This window comes from Mixophyes fleayi, chromosome 5 (assembly GCF_038048845.1).
Source record: "Mixophyes fleayi isolate aMixFle1 chromosome 5, aMixFle1.hap1, whole genome shotgun sequence".
Lineage (NCBI taxonomy): Eukaryota > Metazoa > Chordata > Amphibia > Anura > Limnodynastidae > Mixophyes > Mixophyes fleayi.
This window is the reverse complement of record NC_134406.1, coordinates 250,338,321-250,359,662: the sequence shown is the minus strand read 5'-3', so window position 1 is coordinate 250,359,662 and position 21,342 is coordinate 250,338,321. Positions and strand designations below refer to the sequence as shown.

The 21,342-nt window shown below is 40.2% G+C and overlaps 1 protein-coding gene across 1 annotated transcript in view; it reads right to left on the bottom strand.

Moving 5' to 3' along the window:
* Positions 1-21,342, bottom strand: part of STK3 (serine/threonine kinase 3) — a 165,787-nt gene that overhangs the window by 70,091 nt on the left and 74,354 nt on the right. The window contains exons 7-8 of the mRNA XM_075213874.1: positions 18,958-19,095; positions 4,851-4,976 (exon numbers count right to left, since the gene is read on the bottom strand). Coding sequence (XP_075069975.1) covers positions 4,851-4,976; positions 18,958-19,095 — 264 coding nt within the window. The remainder of the gene's footprint in view (positions 1-4,850; positions 4,977-18,957; positions 19,096-21,342) is intronic.

Here is a 21,342-nt window from a genome sequence, read left to right as displayed (position 1 = left end):
CAGCTGTGCGGTGGAATGTATCACAATCAAACCTCAATTCATGACAGCTTGCGGGGAATACGGCCAAATATTTATTACCTTAAAGAACAGGGTCATTCTGCTGTGTGTGTTAGAACTTATTGCCGCACACTGCAGCTTATGTTAGCCCCAAATGTCTCTGCTGCTGTTCTCTTTATTGAGGAGAGTCCACATTTTACATACAGTAATTATGCAGACTTACCTGAGAGACAAGTGATGGAAGTTATGTAGAACACTGGATACAGCAGCTTCTGTGTGAGACTCGAGGATTTAACATGAAGAGAAGTAAATTACTATTTGAGGGTACAGGACTAGTTCCACTACACAAAGCAGCATGTTATACTCCTAACTCACATGTAGCTCTTTCTGGGCTCATGACACTGGAAAGAGAGCAGGATACTTTAACATCAGGGAAGCTGCAGCAGGGGGATGTAGTCGAAATGTCTACATGTTCATAATGTCTACCGGGTTGTAGTACTACAAGCGCCAGCATGCCCAAACACTTAATGACAGCCTGGACATGCTGTGACTTATAGTGCATCAGGGACGGACAAAAAGGAATTATACATTTAAACAATTAAAATCCCACACCCACTGCCCAAGGGGGGCGGGAAGAGCCCTAGTGCTAACAGCATGGGGTTGGTTAAACCAAAGGGGGCATCTGCATTGTTTTTTGCAGATCCGTTCTCGCTAGGGAATCCAGCCCTGCACTGACCAGCCTCGGGCTGGTTTGGAATTATGGCAGGAGGGTGCCACACTGTCGGATCCCATGCTATAGTGCCACCAGCCCAGACAGGCAGAGTCTAGTGCTGGTCATGGTAAAATCGGGGGGACCCCACACTTTCTGTATCCCGATTTTGCTAGTACCAGCTAGACTGGCAGTAGGGTTGGTTAACCTGTTCGGGGCAGGGGATGTTGTTTTTGTTTATTTACAAGTATTGCCATTTTTCTCCTTTACATCTATTTATTTACTAAACATTTGGAATCCCAACATTACAACCCTGTAGACATTATGACAGTGTGTGTAATTTTACATGTTGGCATTCTGAATGCGTAGGCATTATGTTTGTGGACACTTCATACTCAACCCGCAGCAGGGAAGAGGGAGAGGTTTTGGATTTCAGATTGTTATAATGAACAATGAATCAATATGGAAACTGCACAGTATCAGCAGGACACCAAGGGAGAGCTGAACGCATCTAACCACACACCTGCTCCTCAGTTTACGTCTAGGGTCTCTGGGCCTTAAACACAAGTCGCTGTCATATAAAAAGCATCTACTAATGTTTGGAAAATATCACAGAAAGGTGGGATCTAGCAGACTAAATTTAAAATATCTTTGTGCATTGTTACTGTATTCCAAAAACGCACACTGACCCATAAAATGGAGACTGCATTACATGTTCAGGTAACAAAAGACTCTTTTTTTAAAAAAAATTGTGAACTAACACCAAGTAATGCAGCAATACCCAATCCCCCCCCCCAAATATAAAGTACTGCTGAACACCCATAATATGTGACAGGAGTGTTACATAACTCTCCCAACCATCCCGGTATGAGGGCTTTGTCCCACCATCCCTATCGGGACAGCTTTGTCAAGCGGGTGGGAAGTATCGTATGTTCTCTGTATGTCAGCGCAGCGGTGAACTGGTATCAATGGAGGTGTTTGGAGGGGTGGGGAGGAGAGTGGGGGCATCCTAGCCATTCAAAAGAGCTAAACCCACACTGGTGTGGCCACACCCCCAATGTGATACGACCACGCCCCCTGCCCCGATGCCAGATTCCCAGATGTTGGGAGATACAGTGTTATACTGAGTAATACAAACATTCTTTAGGTAAATACAGTGACGCTCTATTTTCTCTCTGTGTTGGAATTATAGGATCAGACTTACCACAGTGTTTCCTTCTTTTATCACTGGGAACTAATGTCAGTTTTCATAGAGCAGATTATTAACACAAGCATAGTAACTACATTTTCTCTAATGAAACTATACCATCATGAAGAGCGCAGTTGTCTGATTACATGGACATGGCTGTTGCTGATGATAATACAAACCATCAACATTGATAAATCAGACTGTCGCCATACCAGTGATAACTTACTCTATCCAGCCTGGCCAGTGCCGGAACCCTATTTATCAATGACTGGGGAGAGCTGTGTAACCATAACACAGGGTCCCAAGTAACAGGTTCTGTCCAGTATCACTACAACAGCTGACATTTAAATTAAGCATCAGCTGCGTTCATATAAGTAATAATTTTTGTAGCTTTTACATAAGAAGCATCCTTATGCCAAACAAACTCATGTCATGAACGTAAAGCGTTTGTTTCTAAAAATCTCATTAGTAAACTATAGAGCTGAAATTGCAGAGCATGTACAGCGGACAATGAGTTCATACTCAGCCATGGAATTGCACCATATTATTCAACATAAAATGGTACACTGCTAATCGTCTTGTAAAACATATTTTATTATGGACCAATGCAATTATAGCAACAAAAATTCTGTAGGTGTGCCTTACCAATATTAATAAAACGCTGTTTCATGTGTAATAAGTACACCTTTGTCTCCAAGCTGTCTCAGTCGTCAGTCTAGTTACCATCTACCCTCCAAAAACATAACTGTTTTAGAACATGAAGCGCTTTGTCATTTGTTCCAAAAGCATCTCTATAGCTAGTGCTCTGTTCTACAGAAACAATATTACCTTTCACTAAGAAGTGGCCACCTCTTATCTCTTAACTACCGATTAATACCCAATAGTCCCATGTGTTGTCATTTCCATAGGGTACTAGTGGCTATATATGACCCAACAGGTTATATGTATCACAAATGCAAAGCCAGTATAGCCCTTGCATTACAGCAATTGTAAGCTTGCACTGGCCATGGATACGTTTCAACATGCAGTTAGCTATTCTTTCTCTACAAATCATCTCCGTAGACAGCACTATACCTAACTTACAGGATTACACACACATAGACACTACAGCCAATTTTGTCAGAAACCAACCCTATTTAATATGTTCTTGGACTATGGGAGCAAACTCATGTAAGCATGGGGAGAACTTACAAACTCAGAATAGATAGCATCTTAATCAAATACAGGGCCACAGAACGGCGAGACAGCAATGCTAACTGCTATGCCACCGTGCAGTTCTTTTCGACGTTACAAATCTCTTCTAATATGTCCAATTCTACAGAAGACATCAAGTAGGTTGACATACATGATGGGAATAAGGAACAGTGGATTTGCTTTTTCAAATACAGGAAATAAAAAAAATATGTATATACACACACACACACACACACACACACACACACACACACACACACATATACATGGGCAAAAGTATATGGACACGATTTCGAATTAGTGTGCTTGGTCACTACTAACAGGTGCATACAATCAAGCATACGGCCTTGCAATCTCCATGGTCATATATTAACAGTAGAATGGGCCATACTGAAGAGCTCAATGACCTTCAACCCGGCACGGTCATTGGATGCCACTTGGGAGAGATTGGACCGCCAACTGTGAGCCAGGCCTTACCAACCAACATCAGTGCCTGACCTCAATAATGCCCTTGTGGCTGAATTAATGTTAATCCCAGCAGCCATGTTAGAAAGTCTGGTGGAAGGCCTTCCCAGAAGAGGAGGGCTGGTATAGCAGCATAGGGGGGAGACAGCTCCATATTAATGCTTGTGGTTTTGGAATGAGATATTCTATTCATATAAGGCAGAAGGTTACATAAACAACAACAATACAATAATACAAGGGGAGCTTATAAAAGCAGCAATTCTGGAATAAGACAATATCTCAAAGCACAAAAAATAAAATAAACAAAAAATTTTTAGTAAAAAGGTAAAGCAGAAAAGCTTTTGTTATAGGAAGCATAAACAAAGTAACACAACCAACAGCCTGCGGTCACTGACTAAATGATAGCGGAGAATAGTGAACAGGGGCGATATAAGAGGCGAGAGCCATTCCCTTTTCAAAGTTTTAATGTTGTCGCCATGTCTCAATCTTCCAATCTGGGGTACGCTTTTTTAGTTACCTGGGAGACTGTAAGCCAATGGCTCAGCAGCTTTAGGAATGTGTGCCCACCCTCTGACCTCCTCTATCTCCTTTCCAGGTGATATAAATGTAGCTGAGAGCCGAATACAACTGTTTAAACATGTCAGCTCTTGCAAAGCATGGGATAGATACAGTAGTCAGTTGCACTGATTTTGCAAAATGTAGAAATAAACTTCCACATGTGTCCTTATAATAATTACTTTGCTATATTATGTATCAAAAAAAGTTGCATAATTGTTTAGGTTGAAAAAGATGTACGTCTATCATGTCAAACCATGAATTCTCAAAAACCAGAGCTGATCTAGAGGAAGACAAAGGAAACCCCAAAAAACTATAAAGCATATTTTTTCAAAATTTCCTTACTAAGCCCATACTGGCAATTGGACAACTTCCTGACTCAACACACTATACTGTGTCAATGACGGCAGCAGCCTGTATATTCAGTATGTATACATTAAAGACCCCTTTTTGTAGCCGGAGTTTAAGTCTCATTTCTTCAAGCCACAAATGGTGGCCTTGTATCCTCCCTGTGGACCATAATCTGAACAGATCGCCACAGAATTCTGAGTTTTTAACAGACTTTGGTGTATTAATGTGCAAATTTATTTTAAAGAACTTGTGTCAAACACTAAGAACTAATTGTTCTGGACAAAAACAGACTTTGATAGCTAAAGGTCCTTGGAGTGTGAGAGGTCTCCAGTAACAGCTAGTTATCTGACATTTTAATGTTTACCAAAACTGTAAAGAAAATAAACATACTGAATTTTCATCTTCCTCTTCAAGTTCTCTTTGCTGCTCCTCGTGTCTTTTTGCCTTGATGTCCATCGCTTCGGTGATGAGGTCTCTAAGAATTGACACAGGCTTAGCATTTTTGATAAATGTGTGCTACGGGAAAGAGAAGAAAGGGAGATCGATAAATCATGTGCCCCCCGATGTATAAGATAAACAATAACAAGTTACATGAACCTTCGTTTATCAAACCTTACACATCAGAGCAATATTGGGCAAACACCAAGGGCTAGATTTACTAAGCAGCGGGTTTGAAAAAGTGGAGATGTTGCCTATAGCAACCAATCAGATTCTAGCTGTCATTTTGTAGAAAGTACTAGATAAATGAAAGCTAGAACCTGATTGGTTGCTATAGGCAACATCTCCACTTTTTCAAACCCGCAGCTTAGTGAATCTAGCCCCAAGAGTCACAACATCTGAAATTTTACTACCGATGTCTAACTATATGATCCCTGGAAATATCTATATAGAACGCAGTGGGTGCACATCTTTTCTTCCCAGCTCAAACCTTGATTTTTTCCGTCTTATTTAAAACTTCTAAAAGCTCAAGATGGCTCATAACAACTGCTTACAATATTGCTGAATTAGGTATTTTTCGAAACAAAAGAACAGCATTTATTTTTTATCCACTTAAAACAGGTGAAAACTTTTGTACTGTTAAACATGATCAGATTCCTACAGTAAAACAATGCTCTTGAGAAGCAGCTCCCTATTTACCGATCTTTTCTTTAGTATTCTGAACACTGTAAATAATTTAGTTACACTGCTTTACCCAGTAGGATGGCAGCAATGTGTGCCGTTGATTCCCCAAAACATATTACATATATTTATATAATAATATCATAAGTAAGACTTTTATGAGCAACTTATTTATATGATGTTGTTGTCTGAGCAGGGCACATCTTACACCTAATTACAGGTCCTAGGCTGTAGATTTGCAGAAAAATATTGGCGTTCTATCGGTTGCATTGTTTCTGAGTTATTTCGCAAAACGTCCGCCTGACAATTCATTGGCATTATCCTCTGGAAAATGTGACAGTTGGCAATACACCTATAGTTTGCTCTGGAACCTGTGACACTAAATAAACTCTCCCTGGGCACCTGCTGGGTGAGCTGGCACATGTGACCTGCTGGGTGGTCTGGAAACTGTGACAGTTATTTGCAGCCACATATATCAGCGCGTCTTGCGGGTGACAATGCCCAGCAAAGTAACTTCGATGGAAGACGTTATACATAAATTGTAGTGTATAAAGAAGTCCTTTAGTTCCTTTAATATATTGATTGATGATGTAGTTATTTGTTCATTACACTCCAATTTTGACAAGTAACAGTGTATGAGAAAAAAAGTTGTTTAATTTTAATTCTGTTAATAATTAAGTCATTACATTTCAGTTTAATTTAAGGCTGTTAGTGCCGGGTTTCACTAATATATATATATATATATATATATATATATATATATATATATATATATATATATATATATATATATATATATATATTATTTATTTTTTTAACATACTGAGATGGCAAATCAGTGGCTGCATTGCAAGTAGCTATTGTTTATTTCCCCAGATCTGCGTTCCATGACTGTAAGCATGAAGAATCTGTAACCTGAACTCAGCAACAGGAATAAAAATGATAATATCTTCTGTAAACAAGGAAAGAGCTTAATTTGAGTCATTCACAAAATATCTTTAAAGCCAATTAGAATACAATTAGGTAGTTTTAAATGCCATGTAGTCATGACCATGTGTAATCCTACACTGTATACTTACAGCAAGAAGAAATGTACATTAACTGTAAACCTACAGCTCCCCGTTGTATTAATGTTGACCACTTCAAAGGACCCTGTACTTTGCCAAAGGGCGATGCACTTTATGCATTCATAAACTAAACGTCTGTGTAGTGCTTGGGAAGCTTAGCCGACTTCCCTATTAATCTAGTAATAAAAATATATATTCGTTTCATAAGAAAGATTACACACTTAATAAAAAATGTGTGAGGGCTGTGAATAATAGCCATGATTACCCATTTCTCGCTACCCTTTGATCACTAAATAAGGGCATATTTATTAAAAATAAAATTTAAAAAAAAAGTATATTTTCTGAATTGCTGGTGAAATTTGTCACACATCTCTCAACTTTACAGCCTTCAAGTAGCAAATCAACTCTAAACTAAAAATGTTGTTCTGTGAGTTAATAAAAAATGAAATGTTCCTTACAACAGTTGCCCCATTTACAGGTGTTTCAGACGCATGTAATAAGAACAGACACAAAGTGCAAGTTAACAGTAGCCAGGTTAATTAGAACAACGTCCGGTTAATAGGTACAGGCAAAACATAAGCACAGTGACATCGCACCACAAGTTGGTGCCAAACACAACACCAACATCGGTAATGTTTGTGCTTTTGTTTTCTATAAACGTAGCTGAAAGTTTACTGTATTTTATTTTTCCATATTCATTTGTAAACTTATAAATGGAGTCTTTCCAGTGGCCGTGACAAGCGTCTGCCACGGGAACACACATGGTTCTGTCAGGCAGGGGTTTGTGTGGCTCTAGTAGGTGACAATGAGCTGTACGGAGGTTTCCATGATTGAATACGTGGAAGCCATAAGGCATACTTGCATGTTCCTCTTGTGACAACTCTCTGGTATGGCGACCTGTGGTCTTTCGCCTCCCACTATTGACAGCGGTTCAGTTGGGCTACCTGCCTCCATCGTCAGGCTAGGGGCAGAATGTCCACAAGATAGGGGCAGAATGTCCACAAGATAGGGGCAGAATGTCCACAAGATAGGGGCAGAATGTCCACAAGATAGTGTCCAGCGACCTGTGTGATCTCCGGGAATGGGCTTTGTAGGTATTGGCTTGTGGGTGTCCAGTTCAGGCAGCTATTTGGCTGATGAATTGTTCCCCAATTTGAAATCTGCTGTAGTTTAATTGGAACACCTAGTACCACACTCGGTTGAAGTAATGTGTAGGAAACTGGACAGAATGTCTTGCGTAATGTGACATCAGGCGCTGTTTTGGACTACTCCTCGTGCCCTCTGTTGGTGTGTTCGTCCAATGTAATATGGCTTTCAATAAGGTCTGTATTGTCGCCGATAGCATTTTTGCAAATATTCTTCACTATCTTGACAGTCAATTCAACCTTACAGATTTTGGGTGACAAGATGATGATGTGGCATGTACAAACTTCCACTCAGACGAAAACTAAATTGCTCACATGCAAATTGAGATCCATTGTCTGAAATCACTGGATCAGGCACGTCATGACGTGCAAATTGCAAATTGTGCCTTGCAAAAGTTGGGGGTAGATCAATTTCACAAAAGTCAAAGTAGTAATCATCAACAGAAATCCCTTGCCCACATAGGTGAATAACTCCATGCTGACAATCTGCCGGAATTTCAAGTGACATCACGTTGGTTTATTTTTGTTGTAAAAGTGCATATTCAAAACATGCTAAACAGTTGCTGTCATTGCGTGCTAGCATCTCTGCTCTTAAAAGTTTTTGGTATTATGCACCTTGGGCCCTTATACAAAATACCATTCTATTGGCCGACCTCATCTCCAAATGACCAGTAGTCCTTCAATCAGAGTGGAGTCTCCTTTTTCAAATCTGGCTAACCTGCCAGTACAATGGACTTCAGACTGCAATGGTCAAAGTAGCAATTTAGAAGTGGCGGCATGGAAAATGTAAGTGAATGGAATTTGATAGTTTTACAATGCAGACTGTAGGAGAAGTGGCGGTATGGCATTGACCACTACTTTAAAGTCTGCAGACTTTCATCATTCAAGGTATGCTGTAGGATCTGATGCAGTTGTTAATCTGTGACATTGAGATATTCTGCTTAGTTGACCTGTACAATATTGGTCTGCACTTGCTGCATTGCTCTGGGTCCCCATCTGCAGATGTTGCCCTGCTGAGACTGTCACTGATGACCATCTATGGGCTTGGCTTGCAGAGAACATGTATTGTCTGATGCTGAAATGTTAGGAGCATGCTCTGAAGATGCTTGGAAGCACGTAGGAGTGACTTCTTAAAAATGGCAACTAGTGGCTTGTGATCTGTGTTCACCAAGATCATTTCCCAGGCATACAGATAGTAATGCAAAGAGTGGCAATCAAACACAATGTTCAGGCACTCCTTTTCAATCTCTGCATTATTCTACTTAGTTGGGGTCTGTGTCCTAGAAGCAAATGCAACTGGTTGACCTTCTTGCATCAGGCAATGTTACAGTCTGATTTTGCTTAAATCACTCTGTATAACGACTGGCTTGGTAAAATCTAAATACTTCAACTTTTTATTTCTTGCACCACAATGTCATGTTTTGGAAGCCAGTGACAGACCAAGTCTCTGTCCAGGAGTCTCTGCAGGAGCTCACACATCTCAGAAAGGCGAGGCATGAATTTAGCCCGATAAGTCACAAATCTGTTGAAACTCTGCACTGACTTCATATCAATGGGCTTTGGCATCTCCAAGACCACTCTGCTCTGTTCTGGGTCAGCTTTCAAACCTGTGGGGACAGGCTGTCACCTTGGAAATTTACCTCTCAACTTAAATTGCAGTTTCTTCACATCAAGTCTTAGTTTTTACTTGACTGTAGCAATCCATCAGTGTTAGCAACATGTCATCTTCTGATTCTTTGTCTCACCACAGCCAATCAAAAGAATATCATCCACTGAGCTCAATACCACTGAGACCAGTCAAGAGCTTATGTTTTTGGGTGCAATGCAAATGCCAACCTAAAATTTAAGCCACATGTTCCTACCCGAAAGGGTCCAAAAGGTGGCCATCCAGCTTGCAATGCAGGAATGCATCCCGTGCATCAACAAGAATGAAAAGTTATGCTTTTGGCAGCTTGTACAAGACCTCCAATGATGGCATAATATAGTGAGATCTCCACAGTCCTTGGTTTAGGAATTTCACATCAGGGCAGATCATAAGTTTCTCAGGCACTGACAAAATGATCATGTTGCTTATCCAGTCAGCAACATGCAGTATGGCCGTCTGCTTCCTGCTGATCAAGTAAAGCCATCCCTCTTGACTAGGGGGCTATTGGCAAGTTGTGTGGGAAACCGTGACATGGCGAGACACGTGGTTTAAGTTCGAAATGTACTTCCCCGGGGACACACTACACTGGCCCCTTAAAGACATCATCATAGGCATTAAGAAGCTGTCCTTCCTTTTGACAGTGGGCCAGATAGATGATGTTACATCTTGTGTAAATCAGCCTGAATGGTGAATTACATCAGACTCACACATGTGGAACCTGACAGTAATGGTTGTTGATGAGCTTTCACGATCTCAAAGCTAAGCATATGTGTACGACCACAACAACGTATTTTGCTCTGAACCATCCCAAAGATTTCAGGTCTTCAAAATGCAGCTTCAGTTTGGTATAAACTTGGCTGTAGTGGGGCTCTATGTGCTAGCTTCATCTAGTCTCTCAGACTCATCACATGTTGCACCTCAGTAACCTGCAGGATTGTCTCTCATGCAAACTTAGATGTGTAAACCATCTTTGGCCTGGTGATCTTATAGCACCAATGCATTGTGTTGAGTAAATCACTTCAGCAATGTGGAGGCCTACATCAGCAGGAGTTGTTTCTTCGAAAGTATGTATTTTCCTTACTGAATTCAATCTCCTTCTTGACAAACACCCTTTAGCAAAGTGATTTGTAATCAAACAAAATCTACATGTTTTTCACAACGCTCTTTACCTTGTCTATGCATTTTGCCACAGTATTTGCATGCGTTTGGCTTCTGGTAAACTCTTGTGCAGGTTCTTATGCTGTTGCCAGATGACCAAGTCACCTGTGCTTGCCCTGTAATCTTTCTGCAGAACTGACATTGTCAATATGTCTGTCCATTCTCTGGTCAGTGAGCTCTGCAGTGCGACATACCTCAATAGCTGGTGCCAAGTCTAAGTTCTGTTGTCTTAAGTTGCCTTGACTGCGCCAGAGGTTGGCTGAATAGTGGGAAATCTTCCCCCTGGGCTGGAACTATAGTAGGCTACCTATGGCAGGATCACCGGGCTACCTGCGGCCGGGTCACAGTGCTACCTGCGGCTGAGTGACCGGGCTAAATGCTTTTTTTTCCCTTTAAAATGTTCCTAAAAGGCTACTAAGCCGAGTCTCGCTCCCCAAGCTAAAATTTGCCAGCCAGCCCCTGGACTGTGCTGTGTGCTCTCACTGCTACAAACCATTACTAATTTGTCTCATGTAAGTTCATCTTTCAGTGTGCCATACTCACATGTTGCTGCCTGCTCTCAGTAGGGTAACAAAGTTGTCAACAGATTTGCCTGCCCCTTACTGGCAGCCAAAAATGTACCTTTCATAGATCACATTTTTTTGCGGATTTAAAAATGTCTCTAGTGGATCTAAAGTTTGCTTTTACACAATTCTGGTGCCTTCAGTAACGTTCAGGTTGTGCTTAACAACATGACAACACTGACTGCCCATCACCCTCCTCAGCGAGGCTTCCTGCATCTCACCTGGAACAAAATCTTCAAACTCATCTCTGAAGATCTCCCAGTTACTAACTCAAAATGCCACTCAGCTACACCCCTTATGGGGGAAGAATACTATTAGTATTAGTAGTCACCATAATAATGTGCACCCTCTTCAGAATGGCTTTAAGCTATGTATCACTGGGAGGGTGTCTGTGATTTCAAACTGACTAATATCCACGCAGGCCTTGCTCATTCACAGAGCTTACCACAATCCGGAAAGTTGCGCATCTAATAAGCGGCATTATTTGTGGGTCAAACAACTTCTGACACCATTAGATGCATGTAATAAGGATGACACAGAATGATAATTAACAGTAGCGTTGTTAATTAGTACAGGCAAAACATAAGAACAATAACATTGCACCACAAGGTGGCGCCAAACATAAGACTAACATCTGCAATAACAGAATCCTGCGGAGTTCACAATGTCCCACACCACATTACTCTCTCCAGCAATGCATTTATGCACAGTACACAGACAACTATATTCCATCATATGCATCCCATAATAAAAGGGTCATTTAACCACATGAAATAGGACACCAGATAAAATGCAAGATCAGGGTAAGGGTTATAAAGAATAAGGGACAAAAGGGTAACCCAAACTTGTGTATAGGGCCTGAACTATTTTTCAGCCCATGTTTGGACAAAGGACACCACCATTAACTGATTGGCTGGCAGGTAAATCACTCACTTGGCATCAGCAACGACTATATACGGTGGTAGCTATGGTCTATGATATGGTCTATTTTGGAGCCATGGTCATTACCACTAATAGTCTCAGGGACACCTGACATTTTTTGCAAATACCAAATCTGCCAGATTACCTGTCTGGGCCTGTTATTTAGGCTAAAATTTAATTTTATGTAATAATGCATTTTAAACTGTATACTTAAAATTGCTTTGTTCCAACAAACAAAAATGAAAACAAGGTTTTTGCGGACCCTTTTTTGTTTCAGTTTTAAGAAGCATATCATAAGTAAAAATAAAAAGTACAAATTTTATTGCAAACCCAAAAGATACCAAAAAGTATCATTCAAGTTTAATTACGGGTACAGATCAGTAATGTAAATGATAATTTCCTAGCGGCTGTCTTTACTAGGTGTGGTTTGTACTCTCAATGTATGTGTGGGCAGCACCTGTACAGGTTCAATTCCTTCTTTTTAAGGAAATAAAAACAAGAAATAAATCAACGCGATCACCCCTATTCAGCTTTCACTCCTTTTAAACTTTAAACTCTAAACATTCTTGCAGGCTATAAAAGATCATTCTAGACAACTGCTGGTTATTTAGCGATTGAGAGTTAAACGTTCCGCACCTCAGTCTGCCTCTAAAGTGAATGTCCACAGATCCCTCTTATATCCATCCCGAATTTCCACATAGGAAACAAAATGCTTGCAATAATTTTTAGATGTTGCCCTTAGCATGTTAGTGCACTGCATTCCATGCACTCTATGTCACTGACCTAGAATAAGTCACTCAAAGGGCCGAGCTCCAGGATCTGTTAATCATTTGGGCAATCAGTGAATACCAGCACTTAGAGAGCTGATATTTATTTCATTTGGAATGCTTCCATGTTAAATCAGACATCTGAGTAACTGGCTCATAAAAGTTATTCAATACCAAAATAAGAAGTGTTATCTCCAGAAAGATGAGGTTTGTGATATGCTGTAATTTACAGCGTCATGAAAGAGCAACTTTTTAGTGCCTCAACGTGAACAGGGAATTAAAGGGTTTTTGAGTTGCTATTGAACTTTACAGCCAGATCTGAATAGACTTCAGTTGATCTGTAAAAACTTGCTACTGGTCATTGAGAAGTCCTGGAGACGGATGTATGTATGTATATATGGTACTCTGATGTTTACTCACCATTAACATGAGTGAGGAACTGAAAATAAAATAAAGATATTTAATTCAGGAAACACAAGGATTCATCTGGGACCTACATTATGTCTGTGAAACAATTTTGTGACAAATCGCTGTTTTTCATTAATAATGTCCTCAAATTTAATTATTTTACTGCTGTCTACAAATTAAGAACATTGTGAAAAGGTAATTAATAAACCAGTTTGCAGAATGAATCAAGGGGACCCAATGGATTTCCAACCGAGCAGATAGGTCAAGCACGCCCTCCTCCTCTATTGCAGTCCTATTTTGTATACATTATATAGAATATAAAGTAGGGTGAAAGACAACTATATTAAAAGTTACTAAGCAGTTATGTAACCAAACAAGGGCAAGGGCTGCAGATATCCCTTATGAGCACAAAGCGATGGAATACCTAAGCACTAAATATAAAAGTCTTACAACGTTGTATGGAGGATACGGATTTAGTCCAGATCACAAAATAGCTACCTCCAGTGTCTAAAGTCAAAAGCTACACGTTTTTGCACTATTATTATTATCGTAGATTTGTAAGCCACCAAAATGCTCCGCAGCTCCGTACAGTAGGGAAAATAGGATGTAAATAAAACAGGGACATACAAAGTAAAAAAACAAACAAATGCAGACATGAAAACAAAGGGTATGGAGGACCCTGCTCATTACAGAGCTTACATTCTAAGTGGAAGAGGGCACAGCTGAAACAAGAGGAGCGAGTGTGGCTCAGAGTGGAGATTGGGACAGTTGTGAGGGTGCATTAGTGTGAATAGTATCAGGGATAAGGTAAGCTTTAAAAAAAGAGATAGGTTTTGTTTTTTGTTTTTTAAGAGAAATACCTACTAAGGGAAAAGCCTGATTAGGCATGGTAGGGAATTCCATAAGTGGGGAGCAACACAGGAGAAGTCTTGTAGATGAAAGGGAGAGGTGGTTACCAGAGACAAGACAAGGCGCAGGTCAGAGGTAGATCTAGATGGCGGGAGGGACGGTGTTTCAATATGAGATTTGAGATGTATGCAGGGGATATATGGGTGTCGGGAATGCCAGAAAGCAGGAGATATTATGTACAAGATATTATTTTTATAATATATATATATATATATATATATATATATATATATATATATATATATATATATATATATATATATATATATATATATATTTGTCCCACGAAAGTGCATAATGGCAAATTTCAGTTAACAGGAATTTATATTCTCCGCAGGCCATAACCGTATACTAAATAGGAGTCATTTACCTTTATTACTCCATAAAACATAGAAAAACACTATTAAAGTCCACACCGCTGTGAAAGCAGCATTAGAATTACACTTTAGTGTGAAAAACAGGTTGTTAACTAGCACAAACACAAAAAGTAGCAGTGGCTATATGTTAAAGCAATAATCCTCATAGATGTGAAGCTATTATCGTCTAGATCGCATGCAACAACATTGCTTTAAAAAAAGGTTTCCACTTTGGATAACCCCTTACAAATACATCCCACTCTCCATTTATAGCAAATAGGTGACAAGTGTCTAATCAGCTGCAACAACACCCTTATACTGACCAGTGACTGTCCAATCAGCTGCAACAACACCCTTATACTGACCAGTGACTGTCCAATCAGCTGCAACAACACCCTTCCACTGACCAGTGACTGTCCAATCAGCTGCAACAACACCCTTATACTGACCAGTGACTGTCCAATCAGCTGCAACAACACCCTTCCACTGACCAGTGACTGTCCAATCTGCAGCAATAACAACTTCCCCCTTTTCAATATGCTACTTAAAGGAAGGTACTACATTGAAATTAAGGAAATAACTGTAAGATGTAGTTTAAATCTATATTGAGCATAGACAGCAGCATTAGTGCAGTGAAGGCTCAAGCCTTATGGCCTTAAGTAACAGCGAGTACGAAATGTTCTGCTCCCCCCATTACACCTCCATGCTTTGTGTACTGGTTTATCTTGACCACCTCTGAAGTTGTAGTAGTCATAACATGGTGAAGTATGGTAGGCTAAGCAATTATCCACAGGTTAAGGCACATATCTGGGCCCAAATGCGATGGTGGGGGTTGACAATCCCTGTTAGTCCTCAAACTACTGCTGGTGGGCCGTACCCCACCATTGAGAAGGAAACTGGAGATGTTCTAGCACTGATAAAACTACTGAGAAATACAACAAGCTGCTGTAAGGCTGCACAGAACATTAACTATCCCAGTCCAAGGATCTATTTAAATTTCATACATAAAATTAGATGTGAGAGATGTCACCAAGGATGTCAAGCAGAACATTTCAGACATTATTAAATGACATCCTATAACATACACTAAGATATCAACGACTACATCACCAATCACTAAGATTAGGGCAGCATAATATCAGTGTTAAAAATCAGATTAATAAAACATGATATATTGTTATTTTAAGATGGGGCAACTGAATTAGAGGAAGTAAATACAGGAAGTAAACAAACAAAAAAACCTTATGAAAAACCATTAGTCCACAGAAATGCAGAAAACAGGCATGCAAACTAAATATAATAGGAACACAGATTAAGCAGTATATTGGCCTTCTTGAACTACACTTATTATTTTCACCTATACCCTGGTCATGCAGTTTTGGGGTCTGCATGGTGTCACGGTACAGAGTTTTTGTTTGTAAATCTGTTCTGTTAACAACAAAGCAATGATGTTGTGGGTGCACAGTACTGTGTGTACAAATTTAACGTATTTAATCAAGGTAACTGTCAAAGTGAGTTGGGTACGTAACAGCGATCATGACTACCGCAACAACATTTACCCTGACATCTTGACAGCGAATCTCGGGAAACCAACATGCTTTTAATATCTGCACTATTATTCTTGCTCCTAAGGGTGCAATGGAAGGAGGCGGCGCCTGTACAATGTTGTTAAGAAAACTTCCATAATATACAGACGCCGCCTCATCCCATTGCACCCTTAAGAGCAAAAATAATAGTGCCGGTGTTCAAAGTCACTTCATTCTGTGCGGCTGGATTCTTTAGTAGTCGCAATGATTGCAAGTCATTTTTTTAAACAATGGATATTATGAGCATGTCTGTGTCCCGAGAATCGCTGTCACGATGTCGGGGTAAGTGTTGTCGCGGTAGTCATGTTCGGGAACATGACTACCACTGGTCAATGTTATAGGGAATGTTGTATGATGTCAGTGATTGATGTATTATTGCTTATAATGTCTTATGTGATATAACCAGACACCATTAATGATACCATGTGTCACATCGGTTAATCCTTAGGGCAGGAGCTAGTTAGGGTTACATGCAACCTTAACAGGTATATTTCCTGTGGGAAGTATAGTAACACTAATGCACTTAGCTTTTGTGTATGCTCTACAAATACGGTGTCCTCCATCCAGTAAACCTAAGAAAATATGATACTTAGACGTTCCTTGCTGTGGAGGGCTGTGTAAAGGCGCTCCATACCTCCCAACTGTGCCGATAAGGCAGGATATGACGATTTGCAGGCCTCAGTGCTTGACAACAAGTGGGTGGAGTTTACCTAGATTTGCCCATTTATTTGTGCATAATGTGTGCAGTGTTTATTTTGTCCCAAATTTGTAATTCTAAATGTTGGGAGGTATGGACAGGATGTCCTGAAGATAAATGTGGGGGCACAGATTCCAGGGGTGGGTGAGGAGCAGGATTGTAGTGGGTGAGGAGCGGGAATGTAGAAATGCTAAGGAGCGGGAATGTAGAAATGCTAAGGAGCGGGAATGTAGAAATGCTAAGGAGCGGGATTGTAGAAATGCTAAGGAGCGGGATTGTAGAAATGCTAAGGAGCGGGATTGTAGAAATGCTAAGGAGCGGGATTGTAGAAATGCTAAGGAGCGGGATTGTAGAAATGCTAAGGAGCAGGATTGTAGAAATGCTAAGGAGCAGGATTGTAGAAATGCTAAGGAGCAGGATTGTAGAAATGCTAAGGAGCAGGATTGTAGAAATGCTAAGGAGCAGGATTGTAGAAATGCTAAGGAGCAGGATTGTAGAAATGTAAGGAGCAGGATTGTAGAAATGTAAAGAGCAGGATTGTAGAAATGTAAGGAGCAGGATTGTAGAAATGTAAGGAGCAGGATTGTAGAAATGTAAGGAGCAGGATTGTAGAAATGTAAGGTGTTCGCTGTTAAGAAGTATTTATTGATCTCATTCCTACATGGTTTATTATTGTATGCACTTCAGACCAATACTTATCCCCCTGTCATTATCACCCTACCTTCCATTTTTTCAACTCCAAACATATTAATATAGAGGACTGTTAAAATAATTGTCTGCAATAATATTATTAGTTGCTTTAATTTTATTCCTATTAAATATTTCCTGTACAGTTTTATTGCTTTTGAAAGGACTTCAGCTATGGTCGAATCTTTATGAATATTTAGAGTGGGCCGTTTTAGTTTTATTTTTGTCACAAATCCGAACAATTCTAGAATATAACTACAGTGAAAATGATCAGGTCAGACTTATATAACTATACACTAGAAAAATTGAATCTATTTTAAAACAAACCATTAAAAGAAATCGAACCAATAATATAAAGTGATAAAACACTTATCAACCGAAAACATATAACAAAGCTCTATATCGTCATCTAGCTGATGAGAAGGCACAATGGATGCAGGATATCTGGACATAAAATATTCATTAAGTGCCAACATGATCAAATTTGTAACTGCTACTGGATGGTAACTATCATGTGACAAAAAGAAACCTTAACCGCAAGTACAGCGGACAATACATTAAGTGTGGACACTTGAAATGATATTTTGGCCAGAGAATCCAGCTGATGTCCAATTTCAGGTGACAGAACAGAGTATCTTTTCTAGTACAGGATTTGTTAGAAATAAGTTATTAAGCTGCTACTTGCATAAGACATGTATAACAGAATTGAGTAAGAAGAGGCTGTCTGTAATAGAAATACACACATAAATTAGAAGTTCCTACCCAAGTACTGAGCAAGTTCCTACCTAAAAGGAGTTGTGTGGCGGTACTGAGGAAGAACCTACCTGTAGGAGTTGTGTGGCGTACTGAGGAAGAACCTACCTGTAGGAGTTGTGTGGCGGTACTGAGGAAGATCCTACCTGTAGGAGTTGTGTGGCGGTACTGAGGAAGATCCTACCTGTAGGAGTTGTGTGGCAGTACTGAGGGAGATCCTACCTGTAGGAGCTGTGTGGCGGTACTGAGGAAGATCCTACCTGTAGGAGGTGTGTGGGGTTACTGATGAAGATCCTACCTGTAGGAGTTGTGTGGCGGTACTGAGGAAGAACCTACCTGTAGGAGTTGTGTGGCGGTACTGAGGAGGATCCTACCTGTAGGAGTTGTGTGGGGTTACTGATGAAGATCCTACCTGTAGGAGTTGTGTGGCGGTACTGAGGAAGATCCTACCTGTAGGAGGTGTGTGGGGTTACTGAGGAAGATCCTACCTGTAGGAGTTGTGTGGCAGTACTGAGGGAGTTCCTACCTGTAGGAGTTGTGTGGCGGTACTGAGGAAGATCCTAACTGTAGGAGGTGTGTGGGGTTACTGATGAAGATCCTACCTGTAGGAGTTGTGTGGCGGTACTGAGGAAGATCCTACCTGTAGGAGGTGTGTGGGGGTACTGATGAAGATCCTACCTGTAGGAGTTGTGTGGCGGTACTGATGAAGATCCTACCTGTAGCAGTTGTGTGGCGGTAGCTCTTTGTTCTGGGTTCTTCACTAGACATTTCTTCACAAATTCTGTGAATTCATCTGACCACAGCTCAGGTTTTCTAAACGTAGGTGGAGGATTTGTGGGGATCATGAATATAGCCTAAAAAGAAGAGAAAAAAAGAGCTGAAAGCGGATTCCAGACTTGAAATAAAAACATTGTACACGGATGGTATTAGTAAGAGCATCGACAGCACGTGAACAAGGTATTACAAATGCATGAATATAACATGCCTAAAGCGTGCTTTTGTTTTCATGCGATTTTTAGCTTTTTCACAGCACGTGTGAACAAATCCTAAAGCTTTGTTTATCACTGCAAGTAACTTGTATTTTTTAGTAAAATAATAGATTTAAATACTAAAAATGAGCAAACAGATTATAAATAAAATGAACAAGGTATGTGAAACAAGTTATGCACTGGCCACAATTTTCCTTTGAATTATTCGCCGCTTGCAGCTGGAAATATTCAGGTTTTGACAATAATGTCTATTTACAATATGTCAGCCACACAAAGCACCTGTACAAAAGCTAGCAACATTTTCTGCAATAATAAACACTAGTCAGATATTTCAGTATACACACAACACTGGGCAGCTTTATTTTTGCACTGTGATTTAGAGTTGAGCAAGGACGTGCCTCCACTATATCTGTTCACCTTCTCACTGGATTCACTCCCAAATTTAAATGAGGCCCAAAATCTTTCTACGCCATTGCTCTTAGGTTCTGCTATTCACTTATATGCATTTTAGGTTTAGCAAGCTTTAATAAAAACAAAGTAATACCCGTACCTCCCAACATTTTCATTTGATGAACAGGACAGCCAGCATGCGATGCCGAGAGCATGAGAAGGAGGCCTGACCACGTGGCACGTAAAACATTGCCTAAGGGTGTGCCAAGTGCTTCATAAATCGCTGAGCTGCCCCCATTTAAAGCACCTCTTCATTGCTGTGAACTTACAACTGCTACTTATGACAATGAAGGGATATAACTGTCCCTGAATTGAGACAAGAGTCCTTTTACTTGGGACAGTCCCATCAAAATCGGACTGTCCCATCTACATACGGAGATGCCAGGTATGTAGTACACAATATTTTTTCGTCACAGCTTCCCATAGCAGCACTCCCAAGAATTCTCCTAGTATGGCAGGATGGAGTGTATAGAGGAAACAAAATGTTCATGAAAGGTCTCTTTACACCTAAACCAAGGGCTTGTGTATCTAAGCGGCATTACATTACATGACACTCTCAAAGTTTCACAGCTTTTCTTCACTCTAGTTTTGCTGCAAGACCAGTTCACAGTCAGATGTCACCCACTTAGGCACACCCGGCCTAAATCGTTCACGTCTTACAGATGCCATCTGAAATAATACACAATGACCATTTTAATGTACAGACCTTTCATTTAATTAAAATGTGGAAACCAACCCATGAAAGTAAACATTAAACGGCTTGGATGCAGTAACTATGCACAGCCTGTAGGTGACACTGTGCACACAACTTATCAGATCAGTACTCAGTCAGTCCTTATCCTATAATGTAAAATCCTGGTTTTACGTAGACACAAATGTTTACTAATTGTGCCGCGTACACATGTAGAATGTGGTTTCCTACAGAAAAAAATAAGTAGAGGCTCAGATATTCCAGCACAAACATAAGGATGCAGCGAGAGTGAATATATTTTTGGCAATATGAAATAACAGGAGTGGATATTTTCATGCACTGACAACACAATATGGTTTCCCCACAATCTCCTGCATGGTTGTCCTTGAGACCAACTATCTAACAGTGAACTTTAGTACCTGGAGCTGTATCTGTAATCTCTTAATGATCTTAAAGCAAATTTAACAGCTATTCAGTAGCTATCAAAACCCAAAACTTTAACCTCCACTAACAACTGGTATCTACACCCCCTAGCATCACACACTTTATGTGCAGTGTTAGGAGAGGTTGTAAATGATTCCAGCATTTTATATAGCGATATTACTACTAGTGTACTGGAGGGTTTCTCCAATCAATATACAGCAGCACTGCAGCTTATCAAAATCAATAGTTGCATAATGATTAGAGGCCGACAGACAGTTTACAGGTGAAACTGCAAGTCATCCAATGCCAACAATACTTATATTGGTAAAGTGTGACCCCGGAGAACAGATCCATGTTCAGGATGTTATGTGATTGCCAATCGCAGCTTTATATAGTCTGCGGCACCCAAGCATGCTCTACCAGTTACATACATGTAGCTCTGCAACATATGGAAAACTAGGCTGGACTAAATCTGGGTACACACTACAGAAAATTCCTCCCGATGTGATATCATTAACGATTTTACCAACAACTGAAAGTCCCGATCA